The sequence below is a fragment of the Hippoglossus stenolepis genome, chromosome 1, assembly GCF_022539355.2.
Source record: "Hippoglossus stenolepis isolate QCI-W04-F060 chromosome 1, HSTE1.2, whole genome shotgun sequence".
Classification (NCBI taxonomy): Eukaryota; Metazoa; Chordata; class Actinopteri; order Pleuronectiformes; family Pleuronectidae; genus Hippoglossus; species Hippoglossus stenolepis.
In genome coordinates this window covers 14,108,376-14,134,303 of record NC_061483.1, presented here as the reverse complement: position 1 = coordinate 14,134,303, position 25,928 = coordinate 14,108,376, and the positions used below count along the sequence as shown (strand labels likewise).

Below are 25,928 nucleotides of genomic sequence, written 5' to 3'. Positions count from 1 at the left end.
TGCCTCCGGCCACTGGCTGTTGACAGCAGCTCTACGAGGATCAAGCAGCACAACAGGAGAACGTGTTGAAGGAAAAAAAGAAACTCTACACATAAACAAGCAGCCAGAATTATATTTATGTTGAAAAATAAAAGAAGGGAAAAGCTCCTTCATGACAAAAAGACAAACTGCTGTTGTCACTGGCAGCAGCAGCCTAATGTTGACAGATTCCTTTCAACAGATTAGAAATTACACATGTTCCACTGAAGCTTCATGCAGGTGAAACAATGAGGTGAATGATCTCCATGTATTCAGTGTTTACAGTTGTCACCTGCAATGTTTATTAGTAGGATTAGACTTAAGATAAAATATAGAATTGCAGTAAATAGAAGAAACCGGTGTTTAGTATTGACACAGTTTCCTGTCTTTTCTTAGAGACTTTTATTTCTACATTTTCAGACACCTTGAAGAATTATTAACTTCAGGTCTTAATTACAGCAAATAAAATAAATATATTTTTCTCTACTTTCAGTGCTGTATTACTTTTTGACTTTGGATTGAGCTGGATAACAGAAAGTGCAAAGCTCTAGAGTGGAGGAGATCTCAGTCTAGTTGTTTCCAAGGCAATGTGAATCAAATGAAGCTGTCTAGATTATATAGTCTATCTCTGAGTATAGTGTGTCTGCCATGTCCTCTTCACTAGAATCTTCTCCTTTCAGACACATGGAGCCTCTCCTGTTGAAAGAGAAAAACGCACAGCATTGTGGTTAAAGAGAAAAACATGAACTGCATAGATTTAATATCCTGGATTTATTTTGACAATCAACAAAAAAACACAAACATAGGATTCTGCTCTGTTAAATTGATTGTACGTGCCCGAGGTGCTGGCAGTGGAGATCTCCTGCACAGGGACAGTGTTTTCGTGGTCCCTTGTCCTGACTGTCCCAGGACAACAGCTCCGCCAGGTGGTTGGAGGCACCGAAGCAGCGCTCACGCTCAATGGGCTTGGCCAAGCACACAGGGAAGAGCAGGGCTGAACACACAAAGGACTAGAATTACTGCCCTGTAGTTGTAGGCCTCCACCAAACAGTGCAGTTTCAGTGGACATACTTTTTTCCCCAGGCTAATGTTTTATTGACCACGAAAAACGTATTAGTTCATCTTTGAGTAACAACTGGTAAAGAGTTGAAGAAATTCCCTAAAGGCAGACTTAAAATATCCTATTCAAGAGACGAAAAACGTTTTGTGAGGTCACACTGACCTTGACCTTTGAGCACCAAATTTAAATCAGTTCATCCTGAAGTCCAAGTGAACATTTGAACCAAATTTGAAGAAATTCCCTAAGAGTGTTCTTGAGATATCGCGTTCACAACAATGGGACAGATGGAGGGAAAATCAAAAAGCGCCACAGGCTATCACCGTTATACTGCAGTATGTATGTGATGTGCTGTGTTGTACCTTTATGGAAAGCACAGCAGAGGTCTGGGCTGCAGTCCGTCTGGTATTGACAAGTGCTGCCAGCGTCCCCTTTAGTTGCATTTGGGCTGCACTGACCCCACACACACAGCTCATCAGCACAGCACTCCTCGTCTTTAGTGCACGACTGAAAGCACAGACGAAACCGTCTCCACATTTCAGCAGACATCAAACTCTTTTAGTAACTTTAAGATATGAGCCTCCAGTTGAACAAGGCTGAATCTCACATTAACTTCACCCCTCAGCTCTGAGCCTAACTGAAAAATGCTAAGAACTGGGTTGGGGGGGCGAGGGAGGTGGGGCTGATGTGACAGTGTTAACTTTAATATACACATCTCAGCATTGGCCTTGCACACACGTGACGGTTTGAAACAGTGGCGTTTACACCATGTCCAACCCATACACTGTATATAAAGATGGATGACATGACTGCTCCACAACAGAGGAGCCAGAGAGTCTCGATCCCCACCTGGTGGCTGGCTGCAGTATAGTCAAGTCAAACTAGACGTTAAATAACTTTTTCTCAAAGATGTTTTTTATTATTTGAGGTCGTTCTTATCACACTGATGAATTTCAGTATATCACAGGGACCCCTCTGCCTTGGCTGCTGCACAGAATCCTGCTCCAAATGGCAAGATGGCAGCGTTCGTATCCAGCATGTTTTAACTTCATTTCTGGATAGTGGGAGGGAGTGGAGACGTGTCATCCATCTTTATATTCAGTCCACGGTTTAACACATTAAATGCTGATTTAAAACTGCATAAATTACTCTCTTTATCTGCCCCAAAAATTATATTTAAAAAGAAACTGACTGAGGTTACAGCTGAAAAACACATTTCAGTGTTACGTCTGCTGTTTTCTCTTTGGTTAAATATTAATGAGATTGTGGGTCAGCAGGTCTCTGAATGCAGGAAGAGAAAGTTCCAGGGAACTGATAATTTCCATGCAGAGTTTTCCTGTGCAGCACCTTTGATAAGACACAGATCCTGTCCTCTGTGTATTTATTATCCCTGCTCACTGTTGTTTGACAGACTGCCAATTATCTTAACCCTTTGCGTTGCTCTTTACTCTGATACTCGGAGACCAATCGGTTCAATTAAAACTACAGAATCAGCAGTAAAATAAAAGACTGAATTAAAAACCAGTAGCTGAGTCTCTACAGAGAAGACTGTCATTACTAATGCTGTTTGTTTTTTACATCCAGTGAGTGAGACAAGAGGGAGTGGAAGCTCGAGAGATTTAACCTTGACATGTGCTCTCCTTTCAGATGAAGCTCATAGGACGCAGCGTTCACCACAACACACTCCAATTACACTTGTAGACACACTGCAATGCAGCTGAAGTGAAACTCCAGCTGCTACCGACTGACGTGACTCTGTGAGTGTGTGTGTGAGAGCGACAGACCTGGGGAAGAGTGCCTTTTAGAGAAAACTAATCAGAATAAGACTAAGGTGCCCATATAAAAAGAAAACTCAGGTTCACTCACCACATCGATTGCTTTGCAAGGCAAACACTTGGAGCCGTGCATGACATTAAGGCAATACCTTCCCTTCCCACAGTCCTCATCAGTGATGCATCCCTAAAGACAAGAGAGAGGAGGGAGGACATCAGGGTGCATCATGGTCCTTTTCTAACCCCAGGGTTTTGGTCCCATAGTTCCCAGGGAACCAGAAATCACAGCAGTCAGGTCATCATGTGAATTAAGAATCGCAATATTTACAGTTTTGAAAACAAGACAGGCTCCTGATAGTCTGATACTTTTGTCCACAAATGATGCTGTATGAATGAAGTATTTTTGCACTCTCAATCCATTTTTGCACTATTCCAGTACTACTCTCATCCTATCCACCATGTGCCTTATGACTGCATACTGTCGTACTGTGTACTATGTTCTGAGTACTTATTGTTTTGCGTACTTATATGTTTTGTTTTGCGTACTTATATGTTCTGTCTAACTATATGTTTACACCTGGGATCAGAGAGAAACAGCATTTCAATCCCCTCTATGTCCTGTACATATGCAGAATTGACAATAAAGTTGACTTTGACTGTATGCCAAACATAAACCATTCAGAATACTATGAGACCTGACATGGGATTCAGACCCCAGGGTGGAGAAACTCTGGATTTAAAACAAATACACACTGCACCATTTTGTCCAGATTGCTAAATAAAGAAGTAAAAAGATAAAGCTGTTAGGTCGCCGAAGTTTCTTTGTAGCAATAAGACAGACAGAAAACCTGAAGTGTTCTTTTTTACCTCTTGTAACTGGGACAGACTCTTGTCTCAGAGTTAACAATTATTAACTTCTCCTGTCTTTTGAGATTGTGTCACACTCATTGTGTTTGCATGTCATGTCAGATCATTTTTTTACCTTTATCTTTAACAATGTAAGTCAATTAAATGATGTAACCAGAAAGCTGCTCTTTAAACTGGACTGCAGTAAAAAAAATCAGTTTCTTAATCTATGTTATCAACAACACACATAAGAACTGAAAGGGAATTTCAACAGTTTTGCACAGTGTCCATTTCAATCAATGCACAAAGCACCTGCATGTCAGCATTTTTCAACTTCAATATTATGCACATGCAAAGAGGACTGAGGACATGAAATGCACAGTGTGCCTGTGCCAAGTCAGCAGATGTGATGCTGCTGCCAGACAGAAACATTAACATCTGCCACCAATGTCCAGGTGTTTCATGTTAAATATTTTACAGTGAGCTGTCGTAGTCCATAAGAAAAGTTGTGTTTAAAGATCGATTTTCTCTTGGACTCTATGTACAGTACATGCATGATAACATACATGATCAATGGTGTTGCCCAGGTCACTGTATGGGACAGTTGTGGTGGTAACGTTGTGGTTCTCCTGTGTGAAGAAGGTGAGACGTTTGTTAAGCTGTATTCACAAAGGGGATCAAACACTATAGTCACTTATTGTTTATGAGCGTACCAGGTCCACTGATGATGTGTGGACGGATTCATTATCAATCACTTTATCAGAAGCGGATTCATTGTGATGATCTGGAGGAAGGTTACCGGGATCGGGGCTCACACTGTCGATGTCCCTCTGGAAAAGGATAGAAAGATATGAAGTGAAGAGATGCATTAAGAAGTCACTCTCTTATTCTTTCCACTGATGCCTCTGCCACAAAGCTTCATATATATGTGGGACTGGGCAATAAATCAACATCAATAAATATCGCAATATAATTTAAATCAACAGCAATACAACAATATATCAATATAGTGCTTCTTGTTGTTGCTCTATTATATTTAGTTCTATACTGTGTACTATATTACTTTATTGTGTATCATTTACTTAGGGAGTATGTCGTTTTTTAGTACATTTTATGTTTCTTACATTCACTGCGCTCTATGTGCAATGCCCTTGACCTGCTGCTGAAACACAAATCTATCTATCTATCTATCTATCTATCTATCTATCTATCTATCTGTCTGTCTGTCTGTCTGTCTGTCTGTCTGTCTGTCTATCTATCTGTCTGTCTGTCTATCTATCATCTATCTATCTTATGCATGGTGACCTCAGATTTGTCAAATGTTCTGAGAAGAGTTTCAACCACAATCTTCACTGCAGCAGCAACAATCAGTCTCTAAACTAAACTAAACATGATAATAATCGATACCGACTGATAATCTGTGTCTCTCATCTCCCTGCTCTCTATATAAGTAGTGAGATAATGCTATGGGACGTAAACACAGCTGCGCTTAAAAGGCGGATGTCTGCCTACTGGGTGAGTCGCATCCTGGGGGTTTTGCTGCGGAGCCTCCTGCAGCTGCTCCACCTCCACAAGCGGCCGGCCCGGCTCCGTTTGTCCTGGGGCCGAGTAGTCCTCCAGGATGTGGTCCACTCCTGGGTAAACTATCTCGGGGAGGATGCCGTCGCAGACCGCGGCGAGGGCCAGAACCAGCAGGGAGATCCGCATCATGCCGCCGGTCACTGCTGCTGCTGCTGCCGCTGTGAGGAGGGTGTGGTGCGGCGGTGATGCTGAGGAGCAGCGTCAGCACCACCTCAGCAGCGGACGCGTTCTCCGTCACCTCACACGTGTAAAGCCACACATTTTAAAATAAAGTTGTATCCGTTCATTTCCATGTGTTCATAAAGTTCAAATGACATGTGTTCGGGATACATCGAACATAGATCCGGTCAAGTTCAACCACCGCTCTGAGTTAGTGCGCGAGGGAAACCATAGCAACAGTGTAGCATCCTCTCGCTTCATGCTAGTTAGCTAATTGCTTAACTAGCCACGAGCTAACTCGTAGTAAAACAAACTTTTAAGTGGATGACAGTGCAGGGAACTAAGTTAACTATCATTTCTACACGTGTGATAAGGTGAGACCACAACACTGGACCCATGTAGTTCATTTGGAACGTTTAGAAAGTGACTGAATTGACAAATTAACTGGTTATTTTAACTTTAGTTCACTGTTAACATTAGCTAATTATGCTAACCGCATCCAATTTTTCCGGTCTGCGCTTAGCCTGATGAATAGAAAATTAATAATAATAATTTATATAGCACTTTTATAAAAACAGAGTTTACAAAGTGCTTTGACAGCAAAGCTAGAAAAGTAAATATAAGAGAAATTGCCATCAGCAGGATGAGGTCATGTTCAGATTAAATGAGTAGATAGAGCTGTGTCACGTGAAAACTTGATCACATAAAAGCAGTAATATGACAATAAAAAACAAATTAACAAGTAAAAACACGACATCACACGAAAGCAAGTCTATAAAAATGTGTTTTAAGGAGGTTTTTTTTAGAAGTTAAACGTTAAGATTTGAGTACTAAATAACTGATCCGTTTACATCAGAACAACCTTAAGGCAGAGAAATTGTCCACGTGAAAACCCTCAGGGTCAGAGGTCAGACTGATCAGACATGTAGACTCTCCAGGCAGGGTCAACAACCGACCTGGGTTTGCTAAATGTCCAGATTTACACTGTATTATATAAACTGTGTTGAATAATTACAAATCTGTTGGACATTTGTACCCTTGTGTCAAAATCTATCTTTAAAACGTTTTAACTATTATTTTATAGTTTGGTCATTAAAAAGTTGTGCTTTTTCAAACAGCTTTAACAGTAAACACACAGAAAACTTCAGGCAAATTCCTTTTTTTACATAGCAAGAATACAGTGAGGCTACAGTTTTGTTTACTTATTACATTACATATCAGAAAATAGTGAAAAATTCCCATCAATGTTCCCTGAAGTATCTGACCAATAGTCAAAACTACTAAGTTGTTGAGTTTACTGTCATAGAAAAGCAAAAAAACTAGCAAATATTCACATGTGGTAAATGACCTCTGGTACCAGGGATTTGTTTGCTTAAAAATCAAGTCAGTTAATTGTTTTTCAATCAATTTATTGATTAAGCAACTGATAATTTCTATGGATTATGATTTATTTTTGTCTGGACACATATGTGGGGCTCAATAGGGCACTTCTTAGTGGAGTACGAAAAGGGCCACAGACGTATACGCATGGCCAGGTATCACATTAGGTGAACTAATCCTTTAAACCAGATGATCTGTATCTGTAGTTACTTAGTCTGGACACAAGGTGGCACCATTCACTCTTTGCAGTAAACCCATACTGACCGCACACGTTTGTCTGTCCAGTGGTTTTGTCCATGTGCTTTTGTCGACTGCAGCTTCTGCTGACACGTTGTAAACCTGTGTTTTCTAACTCGACACCAGCCTGGTGGTCTAATGCAGAATGAGGAACACAGGTCTCCCTTCATGATACCTGCTCTCAGACATTGGTGTATTCTGAAGTAACATAACTCGACATGTGCTCTGTAGTGAAGAGGTGAACTTTGTCTCCTCTGGTCTGGACCCTCCTGAGTCACAGCAGCAGCAGCTCGGGGGATGTGTCCGGCTCCGGAGCACCGCCCTCCTCCTCCTCCTCCTCCTCCAGCTGCACAGAGGAGCGGCTGCTGCCTGTCACACTGACCGAGGACCGACACACTCCACACGGCTACTCAGGACCAGGAGTGACGGAAGACACACCGAAAGGAAGGAGATACTGGACTCGGCAGGAGACATGAGGTAAGAGATGTTTGTTTCACACCTTGTTTTGTTCTCACGCTTCTCTATGTGTTTCCTGATCCAGCGGCTTGTGTGCGGCTGAGGCACCTGACAGGGGTTTGGACCTGTTTGTAAAATGAACAGACTGCGGTTCAGGTTTGACTTTATTGAAAGTTAAGGCTCAGTGAATGAAAACACGCACTAACGAAGCAGCAGAAGTTACTGAGAGAATTCAACGTGAAGTCTCACTGCGGCTGTTTGGAAGTTGCCAGTGAAGAAAAGCTGATTTGATTTGACTTTATTTCTAGTTTTATCAACACGTGCTCATTAGCTTACTGTGAAAGAAGCAAGAGCCTTGATTGGAGGCAGAGTGGGGTCAGACATCTTGGCTCATCTGTCCTCCCTGAACACACAAAGAGTTATCTCCACTTGCACAACCTGCATTTTTGAGGAGCTGATGTTTGCGCCATAAATCACTTTTGAAGAGCATAGATCATAAACCTGTGTGGCTGCTTGTCAACGCATACCTTAAAGCAAATACAACTTGAACGACAGCTTTTCATTCAAAGGTGTAGAAGAGCAGAAACAGCTAAACCCATGTTACAGTCATCCCTCACCTAGTTTTTTTTTTTTGCTTCAAATCTCACCATTATTCTACGTGGGGTCTTTTAGTCTTTTTGTGTATTTTCCCCCCAGACTGACTCCACCTGCTCGGCAGCATCTTGACGGCAAATACCCTGACCTGTGTTTTGGGTTGTAGAGACACAAACTGCATGATAAAGAAAGGTGTGGTGCTGAAAGGCTGTAATGTCTGAAGCTCTGTGACTGACAGAAACCGCCTGTTAATGTTTTGTGGTGTGACAACAGGTTAATGAATGGTGCCGCTACTGATAAAACACACAACAGAACCTTGGATAAACACTGGATTCCTCGCCAAGCAGAAAAGCGTCAGGCTCAAAACATTTTGTGCAAAAACAGGAGTCGTAAAGAAAATATTTTATGATCTGACATGTGAGGCTTTACAGTGGAGCTTATCAGTTTCTCCCTCTTTCTTGTTTCAACATGAACACTCAGTCTGGTATGAGTCTTGGGAGATGATGCACGGACATTCTGCAACATTTTAAAGGAGGGACGAAAGAGTCATACAAACAATAACCGTTCTCTTTCCCATTTCTGTGTGAGTAATCATTTCCTGTGTATTTTACGACTGTGGAACATGCAGCATTACCTTCTCTCCCAAACCGGCAGGACGTGCTAACATCTAAACAGTAGAGCTTAACAAAATCTCTGTACGTAAACATTGAGCGTGAACCAACACTTTTCTCCCTTTTGCTGGCGTTTCCTGCCCAATAAGCCTTTTTTTGAGTCATTCGTGTGCCGTGATATAAAGTGTGTGGAACTACACGGTAGACAGTGCATTGCTTAATAAAACAAGTCGTCATTTTCATCAGACATTTCCTCAGACAGACTCTGGTGTTTTTTGCCAAATAGCTGCAGGGCTTATGTTCTGAACATGCTCAATAATTACAGGTTTAACTCTGATTCATTGTTGCCTCCTTTCAACGAGTGAAGCGACTGTAGAGCTGAGAGAACACAAACATCCGGCTGTCAGTGCATCAGATATGATCAAATCCAACAGGTATGTGGGACATCACTGTTCCATTAATACAAAAATAATGTGAAACAATACGGAACTTGTATGTTACAGAAATATAGCTGATAAAAAGATTCATAGATCAAATGGAAAAATCAATTAATGAATCCACTGATCAGCTAAGAAATCAGGCCAATAAAGATACGTGAGGTCTCGGTGCAGTGGATAAAAACGATGTAAATGTGTTTCACAACACTCGATACACTGTTCAGTCAAAACCTGTGCTCATAATTTCCAAGGGGGGGCTGTTGTGAACTTTCTCCTTCCTCTTTACAGTAGGTTTCCTTCCTGGTTCCACAGCATAAAAAAAACGAACGCATGTAGCCAGGCACAGCTGCTACACAAAAGAGATAGGAACTTTCAGAGATAGGTGGGGCATGTCGTTCCAACAAAAAGTTTACTGCTGTATAAAAAAAAACAACACAATTTAGCTACCAGTGTTATTAGTGAGAATCATTCTCTGCCAACTTGGCTCTGTTAAAAATAGGATGTGATATTTTTAGGAACTGCAAAAACATTTCTGCTTTCTTTAAAGCTCCTGCTCCATCAGAGTATTGGACCATATCACATGTAAACACACGGCAGCTAAAGATAGGGCCACTGAAAGAGGCCCTGGGAGGCTTTAGGGAATGAACCCCAGGATATCACTAACAGGTTCCCTCTGGCAGAGGCGGAGGCCACACTGATATGGGTTTAAAACTTAGTTGAGCTTTAAAGTCACAGAGGAGGATTTTTACAGGGGCAGCTTTGATCTGGACAGGAAACCAGACGCACTCGACAGGAAGAGTTGGGATGGGAGGCGTCTGATGGGACTCACGCACTTTTGAAATGTAAAATTAGTCATCTCTCTTTCTCAGTGCATCTCCCTGATTCAGTTTAAATTTCAAAACCCTCCTGGTATTGCAGCAAATCAAGTCATTTTTTATATTTAGTTTTGTGGGAAGTGTTAGTCTTTGTTGCTACCAGGCAGTTTGTTGTAATTTAAAGCAGGTGATGCCTAGAACGTCTGTCTGTTATTGAGTTGAACTTTGCACGTTTTTTCTCTGTTTGTCCGAGGCAGTTGTGTTTACATGGTTTGTTTACAGGTTGTAGCTGTGTTGAAATCTTCTCAGGTCATGTGCTGTTTTTCTTCTGCAATATGACCCTTGTCTATTCTGAGTCTGGCTTTACTGATTGTTACAGAATCTGCTATTCCTGCCACACAGTAACACTGTCCTCTAAACCTTCACCATGCCCCTCTGTGATGTGGACAAACTGAAGATGCCCTCTGATCTTTGACCCTTAGTTTAGCTCCGTCAGGTTGTCCGTCCGTCCCATTCTTGTGAACGCGATATCTCAGCAGCACCTTGAGGGAATTTCTTCAGATATGGTTCAAACGTTCAGCTGGACTCATTGATGAGGTGATTACATTTTGGTGGCTAAAGGTGAAGGTTGCTGTGACCTCACAAAACACATTTAAACGCAACAAGGTCTCGATGGGCTCACAAAACATGTTTTGGAAATAATTCAGGTCTATTCAGTGGAATGATATCTATGAGTGTGTACAATTCCGTGTGGCCTGATTGAATTGAAACGGACTGCTAGACCTTGGCGGAGGTATGTGTTCTCTGAGTGCCTAGTTTACATATAGATTTTTACGTATAAATTGATTTAATATGTTAAATGTTTACTATTTTGTGATTATCTGATGGCTTTGTGTTTGTTGTGTTTGTTTACTTATGACAAAGATAACAAATTCAGTTACTTAATTTATTGTCACACAAAGGAATAGGCTCAGAATAATTGTTCCAGTGAATAGTTTGTGTCAGTAGCTGTTCAGACATTGTTCGGTGCTGTGTCCGAGTGTCTAAATACCTTTTCAAAAGGAGTCATGTGGTGTGGTGAACACACCTCATGGGCCAGGTGCTCCTGCAGGCAGCCGCTCCTGTTTGTGTAAATTTACTGTTTTCCCCTCTGAAGTTGACGGACGTCTACATTTTTTTTCTGCCTGGCTCCTGGCAGATCTTCTTTTATCTTGGCACCGCGGCCCAAACACACAGCCAGATGTCAGAGAGTTGAGATAATACCGTTGTGGGGCCTGGAGGAGGGCAGAGCCCGTAGGCTGAAGTCCACATGAATGCACTGTTTTCTGAGACATGCTGCCTCCTTATCAGGCCCACAGAGGGTTCCTTCCTGGTTTTCTTGGGTCCAGTCTGTAATTACTGTCGCTGGCTGGCTACGCTGCAGTATGTGCATTTCCCAGCACTCCCAATGTTTTCCTTGTGTTGTCAGCTTCCCATTGTGTTCTGATAGCCTGCAGCTATGTGCTCTGCAGAAACAAATGAAGAGTGTTACGTCACAGGTTTGACTTCAGTTCAGTGTCTTTACAGTTTTGTCAGTGTCAGAGTTGAGCTGAATGATTGAAATGGGACTGTAAACTGTACATGTCAATCTAAAACATAGGCATACTGTATGTGGGTTTTGGACTGTTGGTCCAATTCTAAGACATCAGGAAGTTCTTCATCGTTTTATAGACTAAAAATAATCAGCAGATTAATTGATGACTAAAGATAATTGTTAGTTCCATCCCTAATCACAATATTCTATAATTATTTATAGTTGTTTTAGATAAACCAACAATGAACGGACTGTACTAATAAATCTTGCCTGTGGTGGCATTACGCATAGACACTGTCCGTCTCATACACAATGTACATTTTCATGTTGTAGAATATTAATGAGATACATCAGAGAAAAAAAAGTGTGTGTGTGTGTGTGTGTGTGTGTGTGTGTGTGTGTGTGTGTGTGTGTGTGTGTGTGTGTGTGTGTGTGTGTGTGTGTGTGTGTGTGTGTGTGTGTGTGTGTGTGTGTGTGTGTGTGTGTGTGTGTGTGTGGGCTCTGTTCTTGTTCTTTTCTTCAGTCCAGGTGTTACAGGTAAATTTTTCACATGCCTAACATTCCCCCTCTCATACTGGAAACTGATATCTTGCTACATCTCTTGCTTGTAAGTACAGGCACTTTTCTCTTTGGGCATATGTGTCTCCGTACATTAAAGTGACTGCATGAATAATAGTCGAATTAAACATAATGTGTCTGAAGACAGAAGTGCTTATATTGTTGATAAAACCCATAAACCATAAATATCTTTATAAATGATTGTTTATAAAGAAACAAATCACTGCTTTGGCCTTCTCCATCAGCTGCAGCTGGTTTTCACTCCATCAGATCATTTTCTGAACGGACAGGGGACTTTCACGCTGTTAAACTCTGATCCTCACAAGTATTATATGGTTTGGTTGTGATATGTGATGTGTGTGTGTGTGTGTGTGTGTGTGTGTGTGCGCGTCTGTGCGAGTGTGTATTCTTTCCGCTTTGTCTGTCATTAGTTGTATTTTTACAGCCGCTCTGTGGGTTCAATCTGTCTGCCCACAAGTGACTTTCCACTCTGTCAGACTGAGATGGTGAAGTCATGGGACTCAGTGTGAGACGAAGTGCTGAGCATTGACTTGGCGAGGGAGACAGTACGTGGTACCTTTTCCTCCGTCCTCGCAGAGTCACACAACAGATGGTTCCAATGATTTTTTGCCATTTGGACGGAAATGTGAAAAATTGTGCATGTCAACATGTCTTAACTTGAACTTTCCACCAATGGCATTAGAGATTAGAGGGTTTAACAGTGGTCATAGCCTAGAATAAAATGATATCGACATAAAATGATTCTCAGTGATCCTTGTTGAAAATAGAGCCACTTCTCTGAAGTTAACAAGTGGACGTTTACGTGTGTTTAGCAGAGAGCACATTCCTCCCCAAATCATGGAGGTGGTCCTGTGACTAGGTGGCTGATGGAGCCAGAGGGCCAACTCAGTGTTGGGCTCATGCTGATGGAGCAGTTCAGAGCCGCTCGAGCCACGTGGCAAAGGAATGTCAGCTCACCGAGTCTGGGCCTGAATGTTTGCTGTGAAAGGCCTTAGGGGTCCCTGGTATCTTCCCACAGGAGCTTTTTGGAGCTCACAAGGTGTATGAAGCAGACTGAGGGTCACCTGAGTGTACTGTATTAACATGGACTGCCTGGTGTTTTCTTCCCTGTCTGAATCTCTCTCTGAAATGAAAAACAACAGCATCAAAACAGGATGCACCCGCGCAGCCAAACAGGATTTTGTGTAAGTTTATATGCTAATTTTAGCCTGCTGCTGTGGGAACAGCATTCAAAACCTCACCACATTCAAATCACAATCAAACATGTTCTGACCCATCGACTGATTGTCCATTGAATCTAGTGAGTAACCTTTTGCATTCATCCGTCCCTGGCCAAAGCTCTGTATAAACAGTTTCATAGCAGAGTCACGTTGCCACCTGAGGCCCTGTTGCGGGGGTGTGACAGTAATAGTGGATTAGTGTGGGGGGGACTGTTTGAGTCCTGCCCGACCTCTGCTCTCACCCGGCCTATCCCGCTCCATGGGACATTAAAATATCAAAGGCTGACTTCTCCCAAAACTCACGGAAGCCACGGTCTCCACCCAAATGAGCACACACACGCTTAATGCAGAAAATATCCACGTTTTGCTTTGATGTCGAGTTCTGGCTATGCTTTTTCTGGCATGATTTTCAAAATGCTTGATGGTTGAAATACAGAACTATGTGGTTTTCTGTTGCTTCAGCTCTACTCTGACATGAGCGTGACTTTTAATTTCAGTGTCTTTCACACGCATGCATGTATGCTGGACTATTTAACATGCAAACCCAATCACATCCAATCAATCTGTGTTTGTCTGGGCGAGCGTAGCAGTTTCAAAGACCTGAAAACATCGTCTGGTTCTCAGCTGGAGTGAATATTCCACTATAGACAAAAACTTTTCCTGTCCACTCATTCGTGTTGAGTGTTACGCTCCATGTGTTGAAGGTGCGAAAGAGAAATAAACGGTGGTTTTTTGGTTTGTAGTAAAAGGGAAACCACTTTTACCCATGATGAAGATGGTGTATATATGGTAGAAATGTTACTTACTCTTTATAGAACTGCAACATGTGGGATTGTTAGTTGGTGAAGACTCAAAAGCAGTAACTATAGCTGTGGCTCAGGAGGAAGAGCGGGTTGTCCACTAACCAGAAAGTTAGTGGTTCGATCCTCGGCTCCTCCAGTCTGCATGCCGAAGTGTCCTGAACCCACAAAGTGCCGGCAGTGTATGAATGGTGTGTGATAGAAAATTGTTTGTGTGACTTTGACTCATCCTAAAGTGCTTTTAAATCAAAGAAAAGTTTTGTATATAATCCAGGCCATATGAGTCCCTGGAGTCGTTATGGTTTACACTTCGGCTTCCTAATAAAAAATATATTGCTTAGAGGACATGACTGTGCAAAAATAGACAACTGAATTCCAAACAAAGAATTCGACAGCTTAATAAAAAACTGAAAGTCTTGTAACAAACTCTTGTAAAGCCATCACTGAATCCCGAAGCCGTTCTAAAGTTCTATTAAGAACCACAATCGACTCCTCTGTGAACCACAAGCAGTAAATGTGCTTACAGCGACAGAAATGCACATTTTATTCTCACAGCCTTGTTTGTACTTGAAATCTTATCTCACCAGTGTGTGCGGCTAATCTTCAGTCAGTGAATCTAAGTGAGGAGTGGCGCTATAAGCCCTCTGGAGGATTCAGTAATGTAAAGTGGAGTCAAAGAGCAGATAAAATACAGCTGCGTTGTCGGCTTTATTTAAATTACTTTAACATTCTAAGCGAAGCACCATTTTGGTGGAGTGATGTAATGAAGCAGATACAATTTGATCTTTCTAATTATAGAATGTGGAAAAATTCTTTGCTATGAGATGACATCACATTTCTCGTGTCTTGCCTCCTCAGACTGGGCATGACGGCGCGGGCCAAGCTGAGGGTGTAGCCACATCTGGCAGCGAGCGCGGAAGTAAGCAGGAGCCCTCGGCACACCGAAGCATCCATTGCAGCGGGCAAGATGGGAGAGACGAAGGAGGAGACGGACAATGTGGGGAAGCAGTTTGAGAACTTTGTTCAGGCCTCGACCTGTAAAGGAACCCTTCAAGCCTTCAACGTCCTCTGCAGACGGCTGGACCTCGACCCTGCAGACAACAGCACCTTCTACAGCAGCCTGAGGGCAAAGGTCACCACCTGGAAGGCCAACGCACTGTGGAGTAAGCTGGACAAGAGGATGTCACACAAAGAGTACCAGAAAGGCCAAGCCTGTGTGGGCACCAAGGTGAGTTTAATCTTATTTTGTGCAGCTCTACTTTATACCACAAAGAGTTATCCAGTCATACGCAGGCCAGAGCTCATGGAAACGATTCACTTTTGGTGTGAAGACAGTTTTCATATATATTATGATGAATGGCTAATTCAACTCCGTTTACACAACATTTTCATCATCATCTGCTTGTTCTTTCATTCAAAGATCTCTGACTTTATGAGTTGACATCATACTTCATCTTAGACATGCAACACTTTTACTAAGTATTTGTTGTAACCACAGTAAAATCACAATAATAAACATGAGAAACATTTTTTAATCACGTTGAACCAAGTTGTGTGTTCACTTCCAACACATTTACAGTCTTAAAAGCTTGTAAATATATATGTGTATAAAAAAAAGTTACAAAATATCGTAAGGCTTTGTTCATACATCAGAAAAAGCTGATGTCATAATTTAGGAAGTGCCTGTTGCAACTTTACCTCATGTGGTTCCTATTTCATTTTTAAGTCATCTGAACTTTGTTCCTCCTGAACAATACAAAGCACCTTTGTTCCGACTATATCAGGGTCATCACTTTAACCTCGTCCCGCCTGTCAACTACATTAACACTCAATCTGTCACTGCAACAGCTCCGAACAGACGGGACAGAAAATTGATGAAATGAATTAAACACAATGCGTCAGCCGGCTGCCCCCATCTCGAGTGTTACACTGCACAGAGAAACAGACAGCATCACTCAGCAACTTTGATTATTTGGCCCCAGTTGTACTGGGGGTGTGCTCGGCTCTTTATAGGCTTGTCCTAGCAGCTTGGAGACGGGCCCAGATTGTTATTAAAGTGTGTTTTAAATGCTTCAGTCTGGAGCTCACATTTATAGGTTCCGTCTGATTTAAGCCAACTCCAAAATAAGAAATGAGAAATAAGGTGAATAGTCTAAATGAAGTGAGACTCCAAAACGTCCGAGCCAAGTATCCTAGGTCAAATATCATAATTCTGACGGTCTGCATGGTTTGCCTTTGTAAAATAAAAGCTGGCACAGTGCACCAAAGTCATAAATAGTGGATTGCGTTTATTATTGAAACATTAACTTAAAGTGGATGTATGGGACTGTCTGTTTCTTTTACTTGCTCACACATGCACAGTATGAGCTCAGTATGAAGACGACTGTTTTAGTCACTCGCTGCACAGACGATCTGTTTCTACTTGATGACTAATTTCTCCGATCCCTGGGAGAACCAAGAGGTGACGACTCATGTTTTTATGGCGATTCGGCTCTTTAACAGTGACAGATGTGATGTCACTCGGCTTTATATTCCCGATGTAGCAGCTGTCTTTAAAGGATGTGATGTCATCCACGTTTTATGGTTTTTAACATCTGGCTGCAGCGACACTGACACGGAACTACAGGGTGTTATTTCTTCTCATAAACTTTTACTGAGCTTGAAATTTACAAATGGGTTTATATTTAAATCCTTGATATGATGTTGTGAATCATTCTCAGCAGCACGTCTTTTGAGCTCTGTGTCTTAATTCTGACATTTTAACACACATTTCAATTCAATAAAAGAAGTGCAGTAATGTAATTTAAGATTTAGATGTCATTTCAAGGAAGGGCAACTTCACCTGTATTCGATCCATGTGAAGCATAATTAGACCAACAATTTTCCGAATTGATTATTACCATTTATATAATGTTATTTGGTGCATCTCAAATTTGATGCTGTTTTTTGTTAAATATGATAGAAAACTAAATATACAGTATTTGACTCTTGGTTGAACAAAACAAGCAACACATGGACATCACATGGGTGGGAGATAGATCGGGTCGTCCACTAACCAGACGGTCTGTGGTTTGATCCCCGGCTTCTCCATTTTTGCATGCCGAAGTGTCCTTGGGCAAGACAATGAACCCCTAAATTGCCCCTGATGGCTGTGCCAGCAGTGTGTGAGTGATGTGTGAAAGAGAAAGTCCTGCACATAGATGCAATGTATGAATGTGTGTGTGACTGGGTGAATGTGGCTTGTACTGTAAAACAATGAGTGGCCATCATAACTAGAAAAACACTACATATATACAGGTGATTGGGCAATTTACTATATCCTGATGGTTTATAGACAAAGTAATCAACAGCTCATTTGATATCAAAAACAAATCATTAGTTGCACTTCATGTTTTCTAACATTTAATTCAAAATGCAGGGACAGTAAGAGCTGCTCTACTGAGTTGAACAGGTTCATTAATAAAGCAGGGGACAGACGTGAGCAGGGTGAGGTGGAGCTTGGCTGAGAACAAGGTCACAGGTGGGAAGCTGAGAGGAAGTGCGCGTGTCCTGATTCAGCAAATGTGGAACGGGACCTCAGGAAAAGCCTCATATCTGGAAAAATACACCAGTAAATGGAAAAGTACTTAAACAAATAACGCAAACGTGCTCACGGCTGATAGACGGATAAAAAGAGTCACATGAGGTTTAAGATAAACATGTGCACATAGTGAAGATACATCTGTATAAACTGAATTCACTTCAATTACAAAGTTTTCAACATCCTACCATTTCTGTCTTTGGGTGATAATCTTACTCACCCTTTGTTGAGAGAAAAAACTCAGCCAGCCTGCAGGCTTGTCCCGGCATCACCACCCTTGTGTGCCTCACACCTGAGAATCCTTCATCCAGACAACCTCAGGCAACATACAATGACAACACTGATGCCCCGTGTAACCACTGGGGAGCTTAACCACAGTCTCAGAGAGCGAGACTATAGAATGACTGGAGCACAGTCGTCTTTTTTATGTTTAGGGTATGATGTGGGATTTTGGTTTGCTGACACTGGGCGCTCTGTAAACAGCACCCAGTCTGTGTCTCGCAGAACCGACATGAGGGAAACCACCTCACCCTTTGGTGTTTTTACCATTGGTGGATACGCAGGATGGCAGGAAGTGAGTCCTCCTGTGCAAATATGTGGCAAAAACCCATGTCTGCATACTGTAGGGATTTGGACAATGTGTTGAATAAATGGTAGGGGAAGAAGTCAAAGTCCTTTTCTGGAAAAGTGGAAGAAAAAGTGTTTTTCAGCACTAATTTGCTGAAGCTATCGAGACAAGAGACTGTCCAGCTTGTTGAGCACAGTGGGGGCGACCTTCAGAAGTGGTTTGGTCCAGGATTAGATTTCAAAAGAATCAACACACATGCACGCACACATACACACACACACACACAGCCGTGTCTCCATGACTTCAGAGGACATTACGTTGACTTCCATTAGGTTCCTGGAGACAGACCTTGACCAGAGTTACTACTTGCCTAACCCTTGACCTTTACACTTAACTTAACCTAACCCTTAGCTTTGAGCTAACCCGAACCTTAAAACCATGAAATGTAGTGATTTACGTTGTGGGGACTTGATTTTTGTCCCCATAAGGAACACAGGTCCCCATAAAGGTCAACATGAGTAAATAGATGGATGGATGGATAGATAGATAGATAGATAGATAGATAGATAGATAGATAGATACTTTATTGATCCAGAGGGTAATTTAGGAATAGGATACCTGGACCACACACACATCACAACGTCTCTATCTGTTGAGATGAAAAAAAGAGAGAAAAGTTTGCCAGCACACCGGCATTCGTTCTTTTCTTTGATCTATCACTCAGCAGGATGACTTCATGTTTGAGCCCCACATTCTCAGACAGGCAGTGTAACCTCAATGACTTCATGCATTTTTGTGTGATGCATTTTGGCCACTGCATGAATCACACCTTTGATATGGTTGTAATAACAGTTCAGGTTGGTGGAAGTTGTTCGGACATGTAAACTCTCTTCCTTGTGTTTTACTTACTAACAATCCTCACTCACGCGAGGTGGTCTGGAGAAGTCATCTCAAAACCGAAGAGATCTTGATTGTCAGAGTCTCTGCTGCTGAAGTGTCCTTCAGTGAGACACTTGGGCTCTAAATGCTCCAGTGGTGCAGTAAAGTGCTGCTTCCCCCTCATGATCTATGCTCATGTTATAATTCCCCCCTGTATGTTAATAAACCAGTGGGATGCGAATCATCCATCATCTCAGATTCCTCTGCAAGGAAATCAGCCTTCTGTTACTATTTCATCAGCACAGTGTTGCTCATTTCCCTGAGGTCAACTTGTCATCCCTTTTTATGCAGTGCCTTATCATCGGAGGAGGTCCCTGCGGCCTGCGGACAGCCATCGAGCTCGCTTTGATGGGCGCTAAAGTGGTGGTGATAGAGAAGAGGGACTCGTTCTCCAGGAACAATGTGCTGCACCTTTGGCCCTACACCATCCATGACCTGCGCGGCCTTGGAGCCAAAAAGTTCTATGGCAAATTCTGTGCCGGGGCCATCGACCACATCAGTAAGTATCTGACTTTACAGACACAAAACATAAAGACGCGCACCTCCGTCAAGTCCCCTTACATTTTCATTATTTCCCCTGGATTTGCCCCCTAATCTGGATACACACCAGGATTTAATGGGTTCTTCCCGGACCCATGCTGCATTCTTCCAACAAGTTTTGTGGAAATCCATCTAGTTGTTTTTGTGTAATCTTGTTTACAAACTAACCAACAAAAACACAGACAGCGGTGAAAACAGAACCTCTTTGGTGGAGATAAAAAAGTATTGAGTACATGAGGATAATTATGAAATATTCAATTATTAGGCAAAATGTTTTCACCAAGTTCATTTTCATTTGATCTGATCATTGATTCTTTTTAATCTGTCGAACACAACATGAGAAAGAGCACAGACAGGGGAAAGCATTCGAGCTCGGGGTTTGTTCTCAATAGTGTCAAGACAACATAACACTAAACACAAAGTTTGGCAGCCGTTTTACACATGTATCTAAACATCAGTGTCTGTGTGTGTCTAACAGGCATTCAGCAGCTGCAGCTGATGCTCCTGAAAGTTGCGCTCCTCGTCGCAGTGGAGTTTCACACCAATGTGGAGTTCGTCAAGCTGCTGGAGCCTCCAGAGGACCAGGAAAAAGAAGGTCTTCATCCACACGTTCACTTCAGCTACATGTCCAAACAACAGATTAACAGCACTTTTATATTCACCTACACTGACAGTTGTTTTATGAGTTTGGTAACGTTTAGTAGGACAAAGCTGAGAAGTGTAATAATGTGTAAAGCTTGATATAAACATCAGGCTGCGTCTGTCAGTTTGTTAAAAAAGATGGTGTGCGGCTGAGGATCTATATTTACCTTCTTACTCCTGCAGCTCTGGCTGTGCCTCCAGGCCGGTCAGGCAGCAAAAGACTTCTCGTTCTGCAGTATTTAATTTCCTTGACATCAACTAATAAACACAACACAAATATTGGCACTGAGCATGTTTTTCATGAGGAGGTCAACCTGGAGGTTAGATAACCAGTATGGGAGCCTGGGGATTGGCGGTATTGCCAAACATGATGTCAAGATAAACCATGTCCTTCAATATTTACATTTATCATAACAATACCAGTGATTGAACATTCTTTCCCTTGTTTAAAATCATGACGTTTTTTTCTGGTGTGAAGTAAATCAACTTAGATGACATTTGAGAACTTGTTTAAAAATATCATGACTTTCTAATGATCCCATTTAGTTTGAAAATGTTTTGTAACTTGTACATTGTACTGTCGATGACCCTCTGATCGCACAAGACCCGCGTTGAGCTATAAACCCTCAAGAAAGAGAACGATTTGAACGCCGTTGTCATGCGCCGTCTCTCCTTATGTTATATCAATACACTGATAACAACGAGTGCTTCGCCTAAATTTAGACGCAGGCTTAACACCTCTTTTCTTCTGTGACGGACTTAGCCGAGCCCTTGACATCAGGGAATGCATTTTCCACATGGTGATATTACACAACAAGCTGCCAGGCGGTCACTGTGCTGGTCTCACACCTCTGCTGCAGCAGACACTTAAAACGGCTGATGTTGTTTCATGTTCAATAAATTATACAGTTTTATTTGGACAACAATTACACATTGATGCCCTGCACGCAGTAGCAGAGGTTTTTACAGATATGAAGCAGCCACAAAGTTGCTTAATCTTCTCTATTTAATTTTCATGCATCACAAACACATATATGTCATGAATAGCCATATTTGTCCCGGTTGCACTGGCGTCACAGTAAGAGCAGTCTTACTGGAAAACAGCAACGTAGCAACCCAAAACAGCAACAGTGCTGAAGTGTGCTTATTCATTCTTCCTGTTTATTATCTCTGTACTGACAAATTTAGCCCTGCACGAGCCTGGCAGGTGGCTGAGTGGTCCTGGATGGAGATACGTTTTGATTGAGACTGTTGAAGTGTCCTTGAGCAAAACACCAACCCTTTATCTGCTGACATTCCACATTCCCCAAATTCCATGTTGGGTGGTTGGGCGAGGGATTTCGCCCCTCTCACTCTCTCTCTCTCTCTGTTCCCCTCTCTCAGTGATTGGATGGAGGGCTGCAATACGACCTGCTGATCACCCTGTGGCTAGCTTTGACTTTGATGTCGTTGTGGGGGCTGACGGACGCAGGAATACTCTGGAAGGTGAGAAGACGGCCAACAAAAGATATGAACAGTAGAGGGGCCTCAAGGATGTACTGTCCAAGAATAAAGGAACAAGGCTGATGCTAATGTTACCCTCACACCGCACAGGGTTAAAACATGATGTCAGTATGTTTGACATGCTTTCAAATAACAGTAGCTATAGTAACCATCCATCCATCCAGTCCTTCATTCAGTCATTTTACTGGATTCTCAACTTGTGCTGCGTCATCTCTGTTGTGCAGCTATAAATGAAACTCACTTTGTGTAAATTTATAAGCTTGAGGCCATTGATCTGTCCCAGTGGGAAAGGTTGCACATGAAACCAATTGGTGTACATAAATAGAGCCGAGCTGGGGGCTCAGCGCAGCAGCTGATACATGCGTGTTGGACTCTTTCCATCTCTGTGTCTCACTGTTTCGGTCTCTCCACTAAAAATGCTGTCATCTAACAACCAATTCACTTCAGATGCTAATTCCTAAAAAGGGCATTTTTGGGGCTGGACAAGACGTCGAGCTCATTCTCAAATTATGAAGACGCCTAGGGGAAATGATTTTCCCCCCGCAGTCGGCGTAATTTCATGACATAGCTGCAGTAACACAAAGTTAAATACAATCAGATTTGCACTTGTTGACTGTTGCTGCCTTTGGTAAAGAGCTATGAAATGAAAAGAAGGGGGAAATGTCTTCCATAACTGACTTTTTAGTGCATCTCTTTAGTGCTTTGAAATGATAAAGCACCAGTAAAAGGTTGAACTTTAATTTGAGTTTGCTTGGTGTCATCTTAGGGTTTTAGTTTTGTTTAGGACATAAAAATGATATTTAGAGAATCTTTGAATTATAATAGCTGAACATCAGAAGAGCTGTTCAGCTACTTCACTATTTCATCTGTTTGGATTAAGCTTCAGATTTAATGGTATTAAAGTTTTACAAACTTTTACTGCTACACTTGCAGTTCTGGTGGTTAATTAAGCAAATTGTATTGACCTTTGATGTCAGCATATAACTCCTGGTCCTTCTTTTGTTTTCTTGGCTGTATGAAGTCTCACCTTTAGAGATTCTCGAGTTTCGAGCCTCCTCTAAACCTAACTAATAACTTCCTTGTAATTTTGGTTTAAGCCCAGATTTCCTTTGACAAGTCGACAGGACTGGTTTGCTTGGGAAAAGAGACATCTCTTCTTTTTCACTGTTTGTCTGTGTCATTCTCTCTCTTCACGTGTCTTTCTTTGTCCCAGGTTTCAAAAGGAAGGAGTTCAGGGGTAAACTGGCAATCGCCATCACAGCTAACTTCATCAACAGGAACACCACAGCAGAGGCCAAAGTCGAGGAGATCAGTGGCGTGGCCTTCATCTTCAACCAGAAGTTCTTTCTTGACCTCAAAGAAGAAACAGGTAGGAAACAGTCAGAAGCATCTGAGACCAACGGGATGTCTCGTTGTTTTATAACCGTATTGAAAACACATGGTTTCTTGCAGGTATCGATCTGGAGAACATTGTGTACTACAGGGACAACACGCATTACTTTGTAATGACCGCCAAGAAGCAGAGTCTGCTGGACAAGGGAGTTCTCATTAACGTAAGCTCAAGATTATTTATTATTCAATTGTCCAGATTTGAAATAATCTGAATTATTGTATACATTTTTGGTATTAATCATGTGTACGATTTGACACATTTTAAGTTCAAGTAGGGCTTCTCTGTGTCGTGTGTGCGTCATCACTAAAAACTAATCAAGGCCCGTCAAAAATGCTAAACTTAGACTTACTCTGTGAGAACTTTTCCTCTGTAACTGTAATGTCTGTGTTCAACAGGATTACATAGACACCCAAATGCTGCTTAGCAGTGAGAATGTCAACCAGGAAGCTCTTCTGTGCTACGCCCGAGAGGCTGCTGACTTTGGCACCAACTACCAACTTCCTACACTGGATTTTGCCATGAACCACTGCGGGCAGCCAGACGTGGCGATGTTTGACTTCACAAGCATGTACGCCTCAGAGAACGCTGCTCTGGTCAGGGAGCGATTCGGACACCAGCTGCTGGAAGCGCTGGTTGGCGACAGTCTCGTAGAGGTAAGAGTGTTTCGGGAGGTGGCAGGGTTTTTAGGAGCCTGATTGCCGGGGAGAAGAAGCTGTTACAAAACCTGGCAGAAGCAACAATGCTTTTTCTAATGCCTTGAAGTCTCACAATTACATTAATGTATTTGTTCTGTGTTCTTGTGCAGCCCTTCTGGCCGATGGGGACAGGTTGTGCTAGAGGCTTCCTGGCTGCCTTTGACTCAGCGTGGATGGTAAAGAGCTGGGCTCAGGGTCGGACAGCCCTAGAGGTGCTGGCAGAGAGGTACACATACACACCTCAGTATTATGCTCACAGTGTCTATGTGCAGTGTTCATATATATCTAATTTAAAAAACTTTGTGTTTTAAATAACGCCTGGTTTAATGCTTTTCTGTAGAGAGAGTATTTACAGACTACTTCCTCAGACGACAACAGAAAACATTGCCAAAAACTTTGACCAGTACACCATCGACCCCGGGACTCGATACCCCAACCTCAACTCCTCCTGTGTCAGACCCCACCAGGTGAGAGGGAGTGCTCACTTTTCTAGAAGCCGATATCTGTCGACGGGCCATGGCTTCATTTTTAAGAAATATATACAACTTCTTGATCGTTATCTTTTCATTCCTTCTTCAGGTGCGTCACTTGTACATCAGTGCAGAGCTGAATACCTGCTCTCTGGAGCGTGCTGCCACCATACGAAGGCCTGTGAATCTCTGCAGGCGAGGTACGTTTGACAGGAACTGACAGATTCCTGTGTTTGTGAGTGGGTGCATGTTGTCATTCATCTGCACTGGTGACGCGGCCAGAGACATGTTGATTTTGGCTTTTCCATCCATCTCATTCTCGTGAACACGATATCTGAGGAACACCTAGGAAATTACTTCCAAAAAGGATAAAGGTCAACTTCTCTATGACATTATGATGATCTACAAACACACTTCTATGGCCATGATTCAACTCAGGAACAGATTGATAGACTTTGACCATATTTCCTCTCTATGTAAAGACTTCTGCTGACTCATCTCTAGATTATTCACAGAAGCGATCTGACTGATTGATAGGGTTTCCTCTCTTCCTCACATTAACACTGTGGCTTACATCCCTCCTTTCCTTTTCCTTTGAACAGAAGTGGTAACCAGAATTAAACTCATTTTAGGGAATACGTTACAATCTGAGGTTTGTTTTTACATGTGGATTCACTGGGAGGAGGAAACACTGGGTTTTGGCAGGAACACGTCAAATGCAAATATCTTGCTCTTCCCAGTGAGTGAGTCTGATTTGATCTTTAGTGGGAATGTTGAACTGATCTGTGTGTTTTAGTGAAGTAACTCACAACCCCAACGGCAGCACAGTCATACAATACATACGTACAACATACCTCAGCACTGGCTCCCACCTTCTCTGTCATGACACAATAAGTTTTTTTTGGGATTGTTTTATGGAAAAACATGTCTGTGAATGTTTCTTTTGTAGAGTCGGAGATCAGACCAGCAAGGCTTCTTACCTGGTGCCAAAAACAGACCGAGGGCTACAGGAATGTGACGATCACAGACCTGACGTCTTCTTGGCAAAGCGGCCTCGCCCTCTGCGCCCTCATCCACAGGTTCAAACCTCAGCTGATGTACGTAACTTTACTCCCTTTTAGATGATAACAGTTTCTGATCAAAATCTCTATGTCTTATCTCTTTATAGTTGAATACATATATAAACATTCACATGGAGAAACCAGTTTTTTATTGAGCTCTGTAGCCTCTTTGTAACAACCAGCTGTGAGGAGACTCATATCTTATGGGTTTGTAAAATATGCTTGGCATGAGAGTAAGTCTTTGATGTGTATTTTTTTTTTGCTGCTTTCTCTACCTCCTCCTCCTCACACTTAAACAGCACTTGACCCTTCTCAGAGTGTTGATAGATGTTTTCAAAGTGAAGACATTTACATTTCACACATTTATCAGTTTTGTCCGTGAGTTTAACACACAGAATTCCA

The 25,928-nt window shown here is 42.2% G+C and overlaps 2 protein-coding genes across 6 annotated transcripts in view; one reads left to right on the top strand and one right to left on the bottom strand.

The window, feature by feature from the left end:
* Positions 1-96: 96 nt before the first annotated feature.
* dkk3a (dickkopf WNT signaling pathway inhibitor 3a) lies at positions 97-22,749 on the bottom strand. The gene is made up of 8 exons (XM_035154952.2): positions 22,739-22,749; positions 5,206-5,426; positions 4,407-4,523; positions 4,260-4,322; positions 2,942-3,034; positions 1,438-1,582; positions 856-1,012; positions 97-714 (listed from the first exon to the last, which is right to left on the bottom strand). The coding sequence occupies exons 2-8, from the start codon at positions 5,401-5,403 to the stop codon at positions 627-629; spliced, it is 861 nt and encodes a 286-aa protein (XP_035010843.1). The 5' UTR covers positions 5,404-5,426; positions 22,739-22,749; the 3' UTR covers positions 97-626.
* mical2a (microtubule associated monooxygenase, calponin and LIM domain containing 2a) overlaps positions 7,198-25,928 on the top strand; it is a 30,417-nt gene continuing 11,686 nt past the window's right edge. For 2 of the 5 annotated variants that reach the window (XM_035154925.2, XM_035154919.2), the window contains exons 1-12: positions 7,198-7,527; positions 14,994-15,363; positions 19,514-19,721; positions 20,241-20,357; positions 21,788-21,889; positions 23,121-23,276; positions 23,360-23,460; positions 23,696-23,953; positions 24,106-24,221; positions 24,336-24,462; positions 24,575-24,665; positions 25,415-25,562. In XM_035154925.2, the coding sequence (XP_035010816.1) occupies positions 15,103-15,363; positions 19,514-19,721; positions 20,241-20,357; positions 21,788-21,889; positions 23,121-23,276; positions 23,360-23,460; positions 23,696-23,953; positions 24,106-24,221; positions 24,336-24,462; positions 24,575-24,665; positions 25,415-25,562 (1,685 nt within the window). In that variant the 5' untranslated portion in view covers positions 7,198-7,527; positions 14,994-15,102. The remainder of the gene's footprint in view (positions 7,528-14,993; positions 15,364-19,513; positions 19,722-20,240; positions 20,358-21,787; positions 21,890-23,120; positions 23,277-23,359; positions 23,461-23,695; positions 23,954-24,105; positions 24,222-24,335; positions 24,463-24,574; positions 24,666-25,414; positions 25,563-25,928) is intronic. The other 3 variants (XM_035154912.2, XM_035154905.2, XM_035154896.2) reach the window with 2 other exon arrangements.

Excerpts from the sequence above, each read along its gene's own strand:
- dkk3a (XM_035154952.2), bottom strand. The coding sequence starts at position 5,403 with ATGATGCGGATCTCCCTGCTGGTTCTGGCCCTCGCCGCGGTCTGCGAC. Across the intron at positions 4,524-5,205 it reads CCCAGGATGCGACTCACCCA|AGGGACATCGACAGTGTGAG; the intron begins GTAGGCAGACAT and ends ATCCTTTTCCAG. Across the intron at positions 1,583-2,941 it reads CTTGCAAAGCAATCGATGTG|TCGTGCACTAAAGACGAGGA; the intron begins GTGAGTGAACCT and ends CTGTGCTTTCAG.